Source organism: Cinclus cinclus, chromosome 5, assembly GCF_963662255.1.
Source record: "Cinclus cinclus chromosome 5, bCinCin1.1, whole genome shotgun sequence".
NCBI lineage: Eukaryota > Metazoa > Chordata > Aves > Passeriformes > Cinclidae > Cinclus > Cinclus cinclus.
In genome coordinates, this window is record NC_085050.1 from 59,909,743 (window position 1) to 59,928,339 (window position 18,597).

The following is an 18,597-nucleotide window of genomic DNA, read 5'->3' on the forward strand; positions in this document are numbered from 1 at the left end:
TCCACGGGCTCTGGGTCTCCACGGTGAGGAGGGCCGCCCTTCCCACCCGTGCTGTCCCTGGTGAGGGCCGCCCTTCCTTCCCTTCCCTCCCCTCCTCTGCGTGGCGCGCGCCCAGGCCCCGCCCCCCGGGCCCGACGGCCATCTTGGCCGGGTGGCGGCGGCGGCGGCGCGAGCACGTTGCGGGCGCGGGCCCGCGCGCGGGATCACCGGACGCCGTTCCCCCGCCGCGGCGCGAGGGCGCCGCGCGCTCCCAGCCCTCCTGCCCCCCCCACGCCCCCGCCGTATCCCTCCCTCACAGCTCCCGGTAAGTAACGCCGGCGGGCAATTCCCACCTACCCGCACGGGAATGGTAGGCGGTAGGGTGCGGGTCCCCCTCCTCGTTCCGTGCTGCTGGCCCGACCGCCGCCGCTGGGCTCGGCCTGGGTGGCGGCCTCGCCCGATCCACCGTGGGAGAAGGGTCGGCTCGACCGCGCCCCGCCCGGGCCTCAGGGCCGAAGGCTTTCGGGGCTCGCTGCCGGCGTGGGCACGGCCCGGGCCGGCGCTGCCTGCGCACGCGGCCCGTCATCCCCGGTGCCTCGCGTTTTGTGCCAGCCGGGGTCAGAGAGCGCCGTCCCTGCTGCTGCTCCCGGCCGCGGGAATGGCTTCCCTGTGGATGCAGCGCGGGATCCTCGCCTTCCGGCGGTGGCGGCGTTGGCCTGGCTCTGGGAAGGGAACGCTGGCATTTTGCTCCTGTGAAAACGGGGAACTTCCTCCTCGGATTGGGGGGAAAAGCTGTATTTTGCCTTCTTTTGGGGGAAGCTGATATCCGTGTGGGTGCTTACGGGGCGGTGAGGGGAATCGAGCCTTCTTGCAGGTGCGATAAGATAGCGGGGTAAGGCCCCGTGTTCTACGAGGCATGTGTAAAAATACAAGAAGTCGGCAGGGCTTTTATCTAGGACCATGGTGGTGCTTCCTGCCTGGAATGCACTTGGATACTTCACCTGCAAGTTCCTGTGGCAGTTTTCACACCCTGATTTAAGTTTCCCTGCTGTGGTTCCTTCCATAAACTGGACTCCTAAACCAGTGGTCTTGAAATACTTTCATTAGTTGCATTAGATTGCTAATTTATGGGTTCGTTCTCACGCATTTCACTTCATATTAAGGGGGAATGTTAAAGATTGAGTGATAATTAATAGTGCTCAGCACAAGCTAAACACACCCACTCGTTGTGCAGCGTCAGTATATTTGACCATACTCTTTCATGTTAAGATATTTTCTTATTCATGTCTTGTCTTATGAGTAACATAGTGATTTAACACAGTAAGGAAATCTGGGGCATGTCTGAACTTCTTTTTTTATATTGCCTCAGTTTCTAAAACAAATGTAAAAAACCTTAAGCGTAGATTTTCTTGTATCATTTACGTTGTTTCTGCTTTGATACTTACAGTGAACTATAGTGGTGAACTCCCATATGCAGTTTGAAAATCTGTTTTATCTTTCATTTCAATTTTCTTTGGGTGTTCCAGTTCTTGGCTTTCTTGTTCTTGTTATGGTGTGACTGTATGTAGTCCATCAGCAGTGGACTTGAGAGGCAGTTCTTGAGCTTGTTTTCAATGGCAGCTGGAAATGCTGCTCATCCTCACTTCTTCCCACAGCATTTCTCTCTGAGGTCTGGTGTGCTGTAATTTTATAAAATGTTCACTGGTTTTGTGCAAAGTAACTAAAGCATGGCCCAGTTCTGAACCCAGACCTTGCCTTCACATCTTTGAATAGTCTCTGGTTCTGTTTTAGTCTTTGTTTACTTTTAATGTTTTTAATTTTTTCTTTGTTTAAGTCTGAATAATTCAGTGCAATTCCAAGTCTTTCTCAGCCATAATTGCTTTGATGTAGTAAATTATAATTTAGCTCTAATGCCTGTGAAAGAAATACTATTAATGCAAACACGTTGCACTTGTTCTACAGATTGTACATTGCTATTACCTTCTGTGACAGATAACAAGGTCTGCAGGTGGGCTGCTTTTGTTTTTTTTTTTTTTTAATCTGGTGTGTCAGGGTGTGCAGCAGCTGTGTCAGACTGCCTAAGAATGCTGACTTAGAGTGCTTGTGATAACATGTTTTGTGTCTTACTTTTAGATGTGTTTGATTTTTTTGTATTAAATGATGTAATTGAACATAATGGGCAGATTTTGGCTTCAATAAATGATAATGACAGAGCTTTTAGAACTTTTTTTTTTTCTAGCCAGCAGGTTTTAGTCATTCTCTCCTTCTTTCACATGTGTTGACAGTCCATTCTGGGAAGATTTTCTGCTGCCGCACCGTCACCATCCACTAATTCAAAACAGCTCTTTACCCTAGTAGTTAGTAGCAAATTAATATTTTCATACTCTGCTTTTTATTCTGTTTTTGATATGGAAGGAAGAAGCAGTCATGAAGTCAAATGCTTCTGAGTACCGGTTTCTCCAGCCCCTAGAGTGCTGACTGCACTGCTTAGTTCTTGCTGTGTTGTACTGTAACATTGCTGGTCTGTGTTCAGTGTCCTGAAAGTTCTACATCTGTTCCTTGGAATCAGACTATCCTATTCCATATGTTAATTTAAATGCCACTCAGCTAACTGGATGTAAATATGTAACTTGAGTTCAGTCTGGTATAGAACAGTTTGTTTATTTGTTTCTGAGTTCTAAGTAGATATTTTCTTTTGTGTACAGTTGTCATTGTAGACATCAGCACAGTCCTGGAAATATTGCAGAAGTTACAGGAGTCACAATTTTTTTTTCTTTCTGGAAATGGTTAAGACTGCTAAAGAGTTTTGGATAAACTGACACTTCTGTCATGTAGATGGGAGCACAGTGGGAGAAGTGTGTCTTCATGCTGCTTTATTGCTTCTATTCCCCCCACCATGTACTCTTAAATGCTTACTGTACATTCTTAATTCTCTGACGCCTTCAAAACTATTCACCACAGGTGGGCATTCTCCTGTGTGAGTTAGAACTAGAAAAAAAACCCCAAACTTGGGCTGTTCCATTGCTTACCAACCACAGTCTGATTCAGCAGTGGGTGTAAATTTCTGTCTGATTATCCCGCCAAGACTGTGGAAAGCTTGCTGAGGAGGTTGGCAAGAATTGCTTGGTTCAAGCCATACTTGCCTTGGTGTTTGAGAGCAGCCTGGTCCCACTCTCCTGCTTTGGTGCTTCAGGCTAAAGCCCAGCTGGAAGAGGGAGTGTCTGAGGAGCGATGGCCAGGCTGCTCTCGGCACTGCTCAGCAGGAGCTTGGAGCAGGGTTTGGGGGACTGGGGAGGGTGGCCCTGCTGAGCCACAGCTGGTTTGGCTTCTGGGGCTCACCTGTGCAACCCATAGAACTGGTTCACTGCTACCTGCAGCTCAGGTGGAAGATCCACAGTGGTCTGTCTGCTCAGGCCTTGGAGAAAGGGCTGGCCCACATTAAGCACTTCCTTTGCAAAACAGAGAGGGAATGATTCACCCCAAAATACTCTTGGCACTGTAAACCACGGGATTTTAGTGAAAAGCACTGGGATGTCTTCCCAAAGAATGTATCTTTATTTGAAGTAATGACAACATCCAGTATCTATCCCCAAGAAAATTACCCTGACTCAAGTACCTTTATAGTCTTTAAAAATATAAGGCTCTCAGTTTGTTGTTTCCTGATGTATTAAAGTGAGAACTGGAGACTCATTATTCCATGCCCGTTGGCCTGGTCTGCATAAGGAATTTCTATGTTCAGCCCTACTTTGTCAGTCTGGTCTGACAATACAAAATTGTTGAATCACTTTTAATTTTTTTTTTTTTAATATTCAGTCATTTATTTGAAAACATCAGCTGTGTTGATAGGACTTTATGGCTTAGGAAATTTAAAATAGTAAAGAAAAAAATAAAGTGTAAGTCGAAACTACCACAATAAGATTGGCAGCATGACTAATAGTTATATTCATTTATAGACGATGAAGAATATCTTTTTTATATTAGTTTAAAAATACTTCGGAAACTGAATAAAGGAATAAGACTGCCACTTTTAAAAGGAACCACCTAAAATATTTGTACACGTGGTAGTAATACATTTAAGGATATAGTAACATCTGCTTTTCTGACCTTTGCTGTTGGATGTCCATCTTCCAGCTATTGTGGTAGTATCTGGTGGATTCCTTCCAACTGAAGTTGGAAGGGTAGAGTTTAACATAATAAATGTACCATACACCCATTTTGTCCTTGTTCCTTCAGGAGTTTGCAAGTCACAACCTTTCTTCAAACATAGTCTGTAAACCTCTGCAGGATGCTTTGGTTTGATGAAGCAAATGTGGGCTGGACATCCAACAGAAAAAAACTTCCCTTAATTAGAAATGTTGGAATCTTTTGGATGCAACTGCACCTTTGCTGTGTAGAAACCTGAAGTATTTCCAGACTCCTTCCCAGTTATATCATTGAACTACTGATACTGCATTGAAAAGATTTTGAACATGCATAATCTGTAGGGCTGCCATCCCTCTATTTTGTGAGATGGAAATGCTTTGTACTTGATGGCTTTTTTTTTTTTTTTTTTTTTTACCAAGAAAAAGAAGTGTTATCTGTAATACCTTAAAATCTTCCAGGAACCTCATAATTCTGTCATCTTTGTTGTTCTGGAGCTGGAGGGAGTTGTCTTCAGGTGTGCCTTGTCCATAGGAAGATAAAAGTCATTATTATTGTTATTTTCAATATTATGAGTGAATATAGTAAAGGAAATATAAATGTACTCTAAAATGCAATCCACCTTTTTTTTATCTAGCACACTTAAATTTAAAATTCTCTGACCTTCCCTCCATTTGCTGCAGCTGTACAAAGTCCCACCACAGTCCAGTACTTGTCAATGTACATAACAAAGAACTGAGCAGGAAGACAGGCTTGTAGAGAGGAACGAATACAAGTAATAATTTCACTTCCTTGCATGCATTTATTTGTGATTTCAGGGGTATTTAATAATCCTATACTTCACAGAATTACAGGATTTTTTTAGGTTGGAAAAGACCTCCAAGATTGAGTCCGACCATTAACCCAGCACTGTAGATGTGGCCCCTAACTTGTGTCCCTGAGGGCCACATCTGCATGTCTTTTAAATACCTTCAGAGATGGTGACTCCACCACTTTCCTGAGCTGCCTGTTGCAATGCTTGTCTACCTTTCAGTGAAGATAGTTTTCCTAACATCCAATCTAGACTTTCCCTGGCAAAATCTGAGGCTGTTTCTTCTTGTCCTGTCTCTTGTTATTTTGGAGTAGAGCCTGATTTTCCCCCCCACTTTGCTATACCCTCCTTTCAGACAGTTGTAGAGAGTATATAAGGGCTCTCTTGAGCCTCCCTTTCTGAATTAAACACCCTCAGTTCCCCCAGCTGCTCTTCAGACCTGTGTTCCAGACCCTTCCCCAGCTCCCCTGCCCTTCTCTGGGCTCACTCCAGCTCCTCAGTGACTTTCCTTAGTGAGGGGCCCAGAGCAGGACACAGCACTCGAGGTGCAGCCTCACCAGTGCCCAGTACAGGGGGACAATCCCTGCCCTGCTCCTGCTGGCCACACTGTTGCTGTTCCAGGCCAGGATGCCATTGGCCTTTTTGGCCACCTGGGCACTGCGGGCTGGTGTTCAGTCACTGCGTCCAGCACCCCCAGGTCTTTTTCCACCAGGCAGTTTTCCTTACAGTCTGCCCCAGCCTGTGGCACTGCCTGCCGTGGTTGTGACCCAAGAGCAGGACCCAGCACTGGGCCTTACTGATCCTCAGCCCATGGATCCAGCTTGGCCAGATCCCTTTGCAGAGCCTTTTTATGTTCTTTATAAAGAATTTAACTTATTATTATTGAAATCTTATTATATGCATTGATGCCATATTAGGAGATGCAGAATGTAACTGTAGTTATTCAAATACTAATGAAACTCAAAATTAAAGAATCAAAAATCATCGTGATGTCTGCTCACATTGCCTGGTTTACTTTTTACATGCAATTACACATTTTCACCTTGAAAACTGGTTTACATTTTTCACTGTTTTTATCCTTTAATACAGAATATTGGCATACAGTTTGTAAATGTATACTCTAACCATATCTTTGGAGTAATAGTGTAGTCACAATTTGACAGTGAACAAGGGTGCTTTATACAAGGTGACTTGTAAAACTAAAATTTGGAGCTGTATAGATTCTTTGGTTCTTACTACAACATGCTTTTTTGGAAACATACAAATTTTCTTTTTACACTGGAAAAAAAGTAATGGGATGGAAAATTGATGTTAAAAATTTGTGCAGTTATCTACACATCAGTAACCTTGTTATTTGCATCTCTGACTTTGCTCTGTTTGCCATGTTGCTAAAAGGAAAAAAAATAATTTTGCATTTTTCATCTCTGCACCCCACTAGCAGTAGCTTACGATGTCTGCTCTCTGTGCTTTCAGTAACATGGTCTTTTATGGTTTCTTTTTTTCTTTTTTTTCCTTTAAGGTCTGGAAGACTCCCACTACTCCTTATAATTGGTATATGTGTTTAACCCTAACTTGTGCATTATGGCAGACAAACTAACAAGAATTGCTATAGTCAACCATGACAAGTGTAAGCCAAAGAAATGTCGTCAGGAATGCAAGAAGAGTTGTCCTGTGGTTCGAATGGGTAAGAGATACAACGTAACAAAGCATTGAAGCAATTGGAGACGTTTTAAATCACTTCTTCTAGAAGGAACAAGCTTTTTATAACTGATTGATTTTTTTGTGTATCATATTAAGCTTTTTTTTTTTTAATAAAGCCTTTAGAAATATCACTAAAAGCATGAACAATTCTTAGTAATAATGACACTTTTCAAGCCTTTGGATAATCTGAAGCTTCAGTGAACATTCATCAATTGCATATTCCTCTGTGGAATTTAGTAGGCAGGAATTCTGATTTACCAGAAACTTTACTGACCTTACCTTAATTTTTTTTCACCAGGAAAACTTTGCATAGAAGTCACATCACAGAGCAAAATAGCATGGATTTCAGAAACACTTTGTATTGGTTGTGGTATTTGCATCAAGGTAAAAATTAAACTGTTTTATTTAAAGTACTACATTTTCCTTATTTTGCTATTATATTGAGTAATGCATACTGTAACTTCAAAAAGCAATTTTCTTTCCTGGACTAATCAGACCAAGTTAACTTGTTGTTTATAGAAAATGAAGAGCTGTGTCACTTGACTGAACTGATTGGGTTGCAAAGTGTGGATTTTGTTTGTGGATTTGTTTTTACTTGGCTGTGTTTGGGGTTTTTGTTTGTTTGTGTCTGTAGACACCCAGCAGCAGAAAGATGGTTTTTGTGAAAGGTGGAGAATATATGCAGTGTACATTATTTGTATTATAAACTGACAGTCTAAATTGCAGACTATTAGTTTGAAAAATGAGGTGTAGAGCTTCCTTGGCAGGTTGACCATGTAAAGGAAATTTGGTAGAAGTCCATTTAAAAACAGAAATGCACAGCTGAGCGCAGTACAAAACATAGGCTTTTGGTAATAAATTGTGTCTATAATTTATTTCAATTCCAGAAATGTCCTTTTGGAGCCTTGTCAATTGTTAACTTACCTAGCAACCTGGAGAAAGAAACAACACATAGATACTGTGCCAATGCCTTCAAACTTCACAGGTATTTTACTTATCAAATATCAGTGTAAAAGAGACAAAAAAAAATCTGAAGTTTTTGATAGCATAAACATAGTGCACATCTAGATAGAAGACAGTTTTCCTAACATCCAATCTAACCCTCCCCTGGTGAAATCTGAGGCTGTTTCTTCCTGTCCTGTCTCTTGTTATTTTGGAACTAAGTGTTCTTGGCTCTTACACCAGTAACTGACTTTTAGAATGTTAGTTACATTTTTCTTATTAAAAAGTATTATAATGAAATAGAGATTATTTTACAGAGCCACTATTTAAAAACAGACTGCCCTTAAATATTTCTTATAGTCTTCTATTTTTAAGGAATTTTATATCATTTGGGTTAGATATTTGCAAGTTAACAAAGGCTGTAGTAATCAGAAAGTCTGAAAATGGGTTGTAACATCCACTTGACCACTAAATGTTGATGTGTGATGGCATAAATACAGCACAAACCTATCAATGTTTTGTACAGGTTGCCTATCCCTCGTCCAGGTGAAGTACTGGGATTGGTTGGAACCAATGGTATTGGAAAATCAACTGCCTTGAAAATTTTAGCAGGAAAACAGAAGCCAAATCTTGGAAAATATGATGTATGTATCAGCAATAAAATAGAGTTAGCATTTTACATAGCTGTATTTGTATTTTTGGACTGAATGTTTGTGTCTGTGAATGAGATAGACAAAGGCCCAACATCCCCACAAATCTATTGACAGCCAGTGACCTGCTCCACACAGGACCAATAGTAGAAGGTTATTGCTAACAAAGGCTTTCTTGCACATTGTGTATATCTCTTAAAAAAGATAAGGGTGCTAATTGTAATTCTTACAAAATATAAAAATCAGAGTTAGGTTTCTGTCTTGAAGTCACTCTTAAAGGCTTGGGGGTTTTTAATACCAGTCTTTTAAAAATGTCAAATTTTTCTTCCTGAATAATCTTACCTGTTCTCATCAGGGGGTTCCATAGCTCAAGTTTTGGAGTTTCTTCTAAGTTACCTTTGTTTATATCTGAACAGCTCAGCTGTCTATAGGCACTTACCATGTATCTTTGGGATCTCTTAGGTATTTTTCTTTGATTCTTTTGAGTAAGTTTTTTCATAAAATACATTGTTACTGTAAGTTGTGGTTGGAGGTATTTCCCACTGTACGCTTGAATACTGAACTCTGAAAAATCTTTAGTTTCTTCATGTTGGTAGTTACTTAGAAATAAGACTTTTTGAGAACTAGACTTAACTTGGAATCTGCTAGTATTCATGGAAATTCATAATCCACTTTCTTATGTGTTTACTCCAAGTCAAACTGCAGCCAGCGAGCAAAATATTTTACAAGGGCTTCTTTATGTAGCACTCCAAAGAGTGAATGCATTTGAGAAAAGGCATAAATAATAACTGTTAGGACTCTTCTTAGCAGTATTCAGATGTAACTTTATTACCTTCAAATTGCATGGGGACAATTCAATTCTGATGCATATTTTTGTCCTTCAAGAAGCACTTGTAAGAACAAGTGTGTTCAAACTTTATTCAGGAGTTTCTTTACCTGGAAGAGTAATGTTACAATAAACTGTTAATTTCATGGCTGCTACCTAAAGCTGCAAAGAAATATTCATTTCCCAGCTACATTTTACATTCTCTTTCAAGTTTGGTTTATATTATTTTGTGGACTTCTTGTTACAGGTGGTAGTATTGCAGAAATAGCAAAACTTTTGACTTTCTGAATGTGTACTTAATTGAATTACCATGCTTCCAAAATCAGACTTTGCTGTGAAGGAGCCATATCAGTATGACCACAGAAACACGTGGTATGAATTGAATCTTCCATGTTGCTTCTGTTTTAAAACTGATGAAGCATTTCCTCTGTGTATTTGATTGGCTTGGAAACATGACTGTGTCAGTCTGATTCCATACTGTTCATCATCAAAGTAATTAACTCGGCACCCCTCAGAGTAGTACAGTGTGCAAGAGGGGATTTTTTCCTGGGTAGTTGCTCTGAACGGTTCCTTTTATTTTCAGTTGTCATTTTTCCTTTGTTTTCTCCTTGTGTTTCCTTGGAAATGTTTGCTAGAAGCAGAGAAGATTACCAGATTTGTTGCATCTTCTGTGCAAGTTTGTGCTTTTACCATTCCAGTCCTTTTCCTTTGGATCAGATAGCTAATAAGTGTGGTTACACTAGTCCATGCTGTCACTTTCCCCATGAAGTTGTTTCAGTGGCTTCTTAACTGTGCAAATAAATTTTTTTGAAGGCTAGTGAAACTTGGAAAATATGAGGTCTAGAAACTTTGTTTTTAGAACGTTTCTGGGGATTTTTGGTGTGTTGCCTTAAGCATATTCTTCTGCCTTATTGATTGGAATTTAAAATTAGTGTTTCTTACTATGTTTTTAAGTGTTGTAAGTAAACTCAGGCTTTAATTTTGTCCCAGGATCCACCTGACTGGCAAGAAATTTTGACTTACTTCCGAGGATCTGAATTACAAAATTATTTTACCAAGATCCTGGAAGATGACCTTAAAGCTATCATTAAACCTCAGTATGTGGACCAGATTCCTAAAGCTGCAAAGGTGAGACATTTCATGAGTTAATAGAAAGCTGGGAGCTTCTTATGTAGTACTTCACATGTGTTTAAAGGTTGCATTTAGCAGCATAATTCCAAACTATCTGAAATTTTTAATGTTGTTTGTTTTTTTTTTTTATTAATCACCATGCAGGGAACAGTGGGATCAATTCTGGATAGGAAGGATGAAACTAAGACACAAACTGTTGTATGTCAGCAGCTTGGTAAGTAATTTTGTACCGTCAATTTTAAAGCATTTGAGAAGTTCATATTTACTGAAACAATCAGGTTACCATCATGTGATGAAATATGTAAATTATACCAACTTCAAAAAAAAAGAGAAAAAGTAAAGGTGCTTTAGTGTAAAGGCCAGCGCATGCTGTAATATAAATGACACAGATAATACTTTCTGGAGGCAGACTAGTTGATGCATCTAATGCAGAATCTAATGCAGTTTCTGTTTCATAGTAGAAAGTGTTTATTTTTAAATCTGGAAAAATTCCACTTAACATCTGCTGCTCTTACTTGCTTACAAATGTGGCAAAATCTGAGCATTCCCCTCAGGAGAATCACTGCATGTAAGAAATGTTATGCTAATATATCACACTCCCCCTAAAGCTTGTATAATCTAATTTTAGTGGGAGTAACACTGACTTCTGAGATTAATACATTTAATAAGAAGCCTTAGTAATGTTTTGTAGGTGTTTTGTATTTATTTGTTACTAAATTTAGTTGTTGCTAAATTGACAATGGCATTCGCTTTGGTGGAACTGGGTAGTGAAGGTGGGGCTGCCATTGTGCCACCAAAAACGTGGGCTTTGAGTCCCACTTAATTTATTAGTGACACAATCTATTCTTGAAATGTGGTGTTTGTTAAACTGCTGAGAAAATACCTGCTTCACCCATCTTCAATAAGGTTTGAGTGACTTGATTTTCTTGAAAATCAGAACTCTTCAGCCATGTCTGACAAGTAATACTTTCAGAACTCAGAGAGTTTCCTTTTAGGAAAATCAGAAATCTTTACCAAATATATGGTGGAAGAATAAACAGAAATGTAATCGTTCTGCATGATGAGCAGCAGCCATGAAACTAACACTGCAGAGAAGCCATAGCTTGCTGTGACTTAGTATTAGCAGTATGATACTGATGCTGTATAAAGTGAATGCTTATTCTCTGTTTTCTTTTCCTCTCTGTAGAATGTTTGCTATGTTTAGACATGTTTCTGTAGGTAATATGGATTCTTGTGTTGGTTATAACATACCTAAAATTAACCACTTATTTGCAGACTTAACACACCTGAAAGAAAGAAATGTTGAGGACCTTTCAGGAGGAGAACTTCAGAGATTTGCTTGTGCAGTTGTTTGCATTCAGAAGGCTGATATGTATGTTTAATTTACTTCTGTTACACATTGCTTCTAATAATCTGTCTCAGAATATGGTCCTCAAATTTGCACTCATTCTTAACAATAATACTTTTGTTTGAAATATTGAAAATACTTAATAATTTATTTAATAATGTTTAAAAATTATTTGAAAAAACAACTTTTGCCAGCTCATCAGCTGAAAGCCATATTTACTTCATGTGTAATCTCTGGCTTCTGTGTACTTTTATTTAGCTGAGTGGAAATAGCTGATTTCAGAAGTCAGTGTTAGATTTCAGCATCACAAGCTCATAATGTCTCCCTAATCCCACCTAAATGTACCTTGTTGGACAGCACACCTCCCTTAGCCTTTCTGAATGAGAAAGGTACAGCTGCTTCCCCACCTCTTGGAACTTGAGTCCCTCTTCTCTTGTCTTGCAAGCAGGAAATTACTGTCTAATCTTTGTTGTTTCCTGACTCCTTGGGACCAAGAAAGCAAGATCAGAAGAGTTACAGGGTTTTGAGTTTTTTGCTCTCATGAATTTTTGGTTGGTTGGGTTGGTTTTGTTCTTCTTGGGCTGCTGTTCTTCTTTGGTTGGTGTGAATTTCAAGTGGGCTTCCTTCAGTTTTCTCTTTTTGGAAGATGGCCTTCTTCCAGTCTTCTAAAGTACTTTTGCACTTCTCAGTTCATGTTAAATTTACAGTAACTCAGAGTGAATCCTAACTGCTGATTCTTGTGAATTTTTTATAACTTTGTCAGAACTTTTGGCAGAGTATACTTAACTCACTTTCACATGACAGTGTACAGATAATGAAGGCAGCTGTGCACAATTCTCATTTTTTGCCTCCCTTTCTCAGTATAAATAGTGATAATTTTTTATTTCCATGCATTTAATTGTTGAAATGTTAATATTATGTTTGAACTAAGTAGAAAGCTTGCATTCACTAAGACTTCATTCTTCCTTTTGGGATTAGCTTCATGTTTGATGAACCTTCCAGCTACTTGGATGTCAAGCAGCGCTTGAAGGCTGCCATTACTATTCGGTCCCTAATAAACCCTGACAGGTAAATACAAGCCTCATATATTTTGCCAGCCTGTAATAATGCATAACTGCTTGCAGAGGGAAGAAACATCCACTCCGTTCCCTCAGAAGTGCTCACTTCTCAATGGTATGCTAACAGATGTTTCAGATACTCCAAATCAGTAATGCTCTATTCTTTTCCATTTTGGAAACTTATTTCCTGTAGTTTCTTGTCCTGTTTGAAAATTTTGTAGCAAGGATGGGAAACTGTTGGTGGTTACTTTTCACATGAATATTGCTGTTGCATCCCCTTCTCACAAAGATTTTTATTTTCTTAAAATGTGCTAAGTATTTTTCACTCAAATCAATCAACATCCTTCCATTTACTGTACATAAAGAAGCTGCCAGTTTACACTAAAGATGGACTTTCAGTTTATCATTCATGAGTTTATTGGACAGTTTAAAAAATGCTTGTGAGATATTTGAACTCTCTCCTTTTTATTATAAAGTGAAGAAACCATATTAACTAAAAACTGTGTTGATACCTCTTGTTTACGCAAGACGAGAGTAAGAAAAAAGAAAGGAAAATGTTTTGTATTGAAGTAAGAAAGCTTCTCTCTGTCTCTGTTTTTCAGGTACATTATTGTTGTGGAGCATGATCTAAGTGTGTTAGATTATCTCTCTGACTTTATCTGCTGCCTGTATGGTGTGCCAAGTGCTTATGGTGTTGTTACCATGCCTTTCAGCGTAAGAGAAGGTAATTCTTGCCATATTTCTCTTTTCAGATATACCCAGAAAAAACAGCAAAATGCTATATAAACATATCCTCTTCCTGTTACAGTTCGGAAATGAAAAAACTGTTTGTTTTTTTTTTTTTTTTTTTTTTGGTAGAATTTCTGTGTCACATGATACTAAATTTGTAATTCAACCCAAAAGCCTTCATTATGAAATGCCCTTTTTCTCTTGCTATGGACATCATTTTGATACTTGCAGGTGTTTTGTTAACAGTGGAGTTACACAAAAGACCCTGTAGGTAGTAGAGAAAGGGCAGGAGAGAGGTTGCACAGTACAGAGGTTCAGCTGAATTGACCCCATTTGTAATAGAGAGACTCAGTAAAAACTGGCTTTGAGAGAGTGGGCCCAACAGCAGGAGTTCCTTTAAACCCCACACACTTCACTCACTAACAGTGGTTTTCAGGAAGAACTGCTCCAGCCATTCTGTAGTTTAGTAAGGCTTTTTTTCATCCAATTTGCATAATGTGCATACATTAAAAGAGGAAGTCTTGTTGCTGCTTTTAACATAGCACATAAAACCCAGCATTCTCATTACTTGAATGGAATTTACAGACAGGAATTTAAATACATCTTGTTTTACTTTGTTACAGACCTCTTTTAATCATCTTTCTTCCTCCCATCATAGGCATAAATATTTTCCTAGATGGCTATGTTCCAACAGAAAATCTAAGGTTTCGAGATGCATCTCTGGTATTTAAAGTAGCTGAGACAGCTAATGAAGAAGAGGTTAAAAAGATGTGTATGTACAAATATCCTGGAATGAAAAAAAAGATGGGAGAATTTGAACTATCCATAGTAGCTGGAGAATTCACCGATTCTGAAATTATGGTGATGTTAGGGGAAAATGGTAAGTGCAATTTAGGTTGAAAACTGCTTGTCCAGCCCTGAATATGCTCCTAAAGCTCTTCTTCACTTTGGGAGCCAGGCTTCAGAATTACTTGGGTTTGAGTCAGGTTGAGCTGCTTGTTTCCTGGTGAAAATACCACAGCACGAGTCCCCTGAGTAGGGAGAATATGAAGTTACTGAGTGTTAACAGTGCCACCGTGTTTGTCTGTTACCCCATTTTAAAAACTTAGGTGGCAGTTTTAAGATGCCTCTTCCATTTGAAAAAGCAAGTAATAGCAAATGCTGGAAGTTAATACAGGAATTCTCAAAGCAGCCTCATTTTAAAATGTATTCTTTATTATAAATAGTCTTTGTTGTTGTTTTATCAGTGACTTAATTGTTAGAGGTCTAAATTACTGAAAAGTGATTAATGTGTAACTTGTATTTTATTTTAGGAACTGGCAAAACAACATTTATCCGAATGCTTGCAGGAAGACTTACACCTGATGAAGGAGGTAATGTGTTATACCCAAGCTGAAACCTATTTGAAGGATACTGGAAATTCTCTTGTTTACATTATTAATTTTGTCTTTTTATAGGTGAGGTCCCAGTCCTAAATGTCAGCTACAAACCACAGAAAATCAGCCCTAAATCTACGGTACATTTCAGCCTTATTTATTAAGTATTGTGTTTGCTACAAAATGCATAGATAGAAATTGTTTTATGCCTATTTTATACCTATATCTATTTTAGATGGATAGATTTTTTTTTTTAATTCTGTTTCTGCTTGTTTTCTTGTGGTGCGTAAAACTGAATAGCAGCATTTTCCTTTTGCCAGGGAAGCGTCCGACAGCTGCTGCATGAGAAGATCAGAGATGCCTACACACACCCCCAGTTTGTAACTGATGTGATGAAACCTCTTCAGATAGAAAACATCATTGACCAGGAGGTATTAATTGCTTGAATCAACATCCTCATTGTCTTAACTCTCAATCTGTACCTGAACTAAGCATGGCCTTGTTTCCCCCCCCATCACCAGGTTCAGACACTGTCTGGTGGTGAGTTGCAGCGTGTGGCATTAGCTCTTTGTCTGGGTAAACCTGCAGATGTTTATCTGATTGATGAGCCCTCAGCATATCTGGACTCTGAACAGCGTCTGATGGCTGCCAGAGTCATTAAACGGTGAGTACACGTGGTGGGCAAGGAACTGAAATCTGCAGTAGTATTACAATGAGTTCACATTACTCTCTTCTTTTCTTTTTTTTCCCCCCCTCATTTCAGTTTCATTCTCCATGCTAAAAAAACAGCTTTTGTGGTAGAACATGATTTTATCATGGCTACATATCTTGCTGATCGTGTGATTGTTTTTGATGGCATTCCTTCCAAGAACACACTGGCAAACAGGTAAGAGATTCATTGGGATTACTAAGCAAGATTGTCATCCCTGCCTGTGGAAATTTAAGCTGCATCCAAGGCTGTCCCAAGGATTTTGAATCATGGAACATGATTAATGGGATTCATCCTCACTTACAGGCTGCCTAAACCAGAGTTGGGGCAGGGTCGAAGAACATAACCAAGCCTTCAAGGATTATTAGACCTGCATGCTGGCTAAATAACAACCAGAAGAGATTAAGGAATGAAAAAAGTACCAACTGTAAACTGCCCTTCTGAAAATAACTTTCAGATGTATTAAAAGAAAGCAGTGTACTAATGGTACCTGTATGCAGATGTAGTGAAGGGCCAGTCTTGATGCCAACATGCAGCTTGCATTGATTTACTCTTTCAGAGCTGTCCTTTTTGATGTCTACTTTTGTTCCTGTAAATAATTTCATGTAGATTACAGAGAATTTTTGATGAGCAGCCTTATCAGAAACCAGGCTTTTAGAACAGTGAGTACTTGGCACTCGTATGTATGTTCACTCATACAAGCCAGATGAAGTAAACACATTGGTCTGCCATGTGTCTGTTCCTTCCAAGAACACACACGTTGGAATTCAAAAATCACAATCATTCACTGATATTAAGAAAGTTGTGTCATGGTCTTTGTTAGATTTTGCTTATGGGTGCAAGTGTTGGGAGGTTTTTTCTTTCCTTGAATGTAAGTAAGTGTGCCAGCACACACATGTAGATACAAAATAAAAAGAAAGTAAAGGTCACAGCTGGAAGCCACAATGAGATACTACTCTCATCTTTCAGCAGCATTTGAGAGGGGGTTTGAACTAAAAATGTAGCATATCATGTTAAATACAGCTCATATTTGCATTTCTAGACCTGAGTGAGCTCAGGATGGAGATCAAAGTTGCCTGTAATCAGATGATATAAAACTTCTGCAAATGTAGCTAAAATATTCTCCTCTCTCAACAGTCCACAGACTCTTTTGGCTGGAATGAATAAGTTTTTATCTCAGCTTGAAATCACTTTTAGAAGAGACCCCAACAATTACAGACCAAGAATAAACAAACTCAATTCCATCAAGGTAAGAGAGCAGCACTTTTACAGTACAGGAGCCATGATTCTTTAATACAAAGCCAGATTTTGAAATATGGAACAAAATGAAGATTGACAGGGTAGTTCTGCTGTGCTGGAAAAACAGCATGTGAAACTAGTAATAAGGGAAGCAGAAAGGTGTTTAGATAAGTTGTTCAACTATTTAGATATGTTCAAGTCTGCCAAAGACTACCTCAAGTAACGTTGACCTTTTTTTCTCTTCCCAAGGATGTGGAACAAAAGAAGAGTGGAAACTACTTCTTCCTGGATGACTAAATATTGAATCTCAGCATCTTTTTAACTGGCATCTAGATATGCATATTGGAATCTGAACAGCTGTGATGAGAGGGCTCAGATCAGGTTTTAGAACAATTAATCTTTTGGAGCTTAAAATCTCATGCTGCATTTAACATCTGAGATAGTAGCAGTAAACCTCCTAGTCTGAGTAAAACTGCCACTTTCTATATTTTGGTGACACAGCCCTATTTTCAGTGTAATAATTTCAAAATAGACCACCTTGAAATTGTGCAAATGGGTCTTCTGATTTCTCAAAATCTAAGGGAGGTTTTCAGTTCAATATATCCTACTCACATACCAAGTACTGACTGAACTTCCTCATTTTAAAATAAATCTTTGAAGCTCTTTTCTGTATAAGAGGGAAGTTTACTAAGAATGTCACGCTACAGGAGCAACTCCTCTTTTAAAAAGGTTGAATCTCTCTGGCTGAGGGTTTCAAAAATAAAATATCCACCTAACTTACAACTCCTCTGTGATACTGCAGAATTTCTTCAATTACTAATTCAGAACTGTGTATATTTATATAATGTCACACACCCTTTCCTCACACTGTAGCGTACACAGAAGATGCAGTACAAAGAATGTAAAGGAAGGTAGCTACACCTTTTTTTAATCATCTCTCCCTGGGCATGTTCTCAGATCTAGTGAGATGAAAATAATCAGTGAAATAATCTTAAAGAAATATAAACATGTTTTCCATCTATCCACCTCACTCTTCCATGAAGTTTTAATAGCTGAGATGCAGGAATTACTTTTTCCTGAAATGAAAGCTTTGATCCTTACACTATGACAAAGAAAACAAATTTTTAAAGACCTCATTAAAAACTTATTTCCATAGACATTAAGGCCCTTCAGGGAACCAGAAGGAGGATTTAAAAGTTCCTGCTTACTTAAGCAGACTTGTTAAAACGACTTGCAGCTATGTATCTTAAAAGCAAGAAAGGTGATTTTCCATTCACCGGTTTTCTGCTGTCATTGGCATGTCAAAAACAGCATGAGAAAACATGGCTTTGTTCCTTGTTTACATTTTTGCCTCAGAATGTGCAGAAAGGAGTGGGTTTTTTGGGGGGCTTTTTGCCATTCTGTGTGTTAGTAATATGGTTATTTCATAACTGCATTATATACACACTGAGCATTATATACACACTTACCTCTGTCTTATAACAGCAATGCACCTGTACTACACCAGCAGGGGGGCTCCCTAAAGAAATGCAGGTATTGAATCCATCCTTACACAACCACGGTGGTCAGACAAAAACCTTCAAAAAGCTGACTAAACTTGTTCTCCTGTGCACAGCTTAACTCCCTTTGGACTGGAGTTATGCAATCTTCTCTTAATCAGTTGTAATAAGACTAAGGTGAACAAATGGTTCAGCTGTGTGTCACAGCTCATTATATACTGAATATTACCTATATTAACAGGAGGATGCTGCAATCTAAAACATCTTGCCCCAGGCCAGAGTTGGGCCAATCAGTCTACTACTCCTTGAGCAAGAGAAGAAACCAGACGCACTTGATCAGCATTGGAGAAATATGTATCTACATCTTCAAGTCCTTCATTGTCCAAGAGTAGCAAGGCAGTGTAGGACCAGCTGAAGGAAATTGGGTTTTAGAAGCAAATTCTGAAAGCACTCCCCTGG

At 39.1% G+C, this 18,597-nt stretch overlaps 1 protein-coding gene across 1 annotated transcript; it reads left to right on the forward strand.

Annotated features, from left to right (window-relative positions):
- The first annotated feature begins 257 nt into the window (after positions 1-257).
- ABCE1 (ATP binding cassette subfamily E member 1) lies at positions 258-18,191 on the forward strand. The gene is made up of 18 exons (XM_062493059.1): positions 258-304; positions 6,450-6,614; positions 6,930-7,015; positions 7,519-7,616; positions 8,100-8,217; positions 10,040-10,177; positions 10,325-10,394; positions 11,456-11,552; positions 12,507-12,596; positions 13,189-13,310; positions 13,974-14,195; positions 14,629-14,688; positions 14,773-14,831; positions 15,012-15,122; positions 15,213-15,355; positions 15,455-15,577; positions 16,538-16,649; positions 16,889-18,191. Exons 2-18 carry the CDS (start codon positions 6,512-6,514, stop codon positions 16,934-16,936), a joined length of 1,800 nt encoding a protein of 599 aa, XP_062349043.1. The 5' UTR covers positions 258-304; positions 6,450-6,511; the 3' UTR covers positions 16,937-18,191.
- The last annotated feature ends 406 nt before the right edge of the window (positions 18,192-18,597 follow it).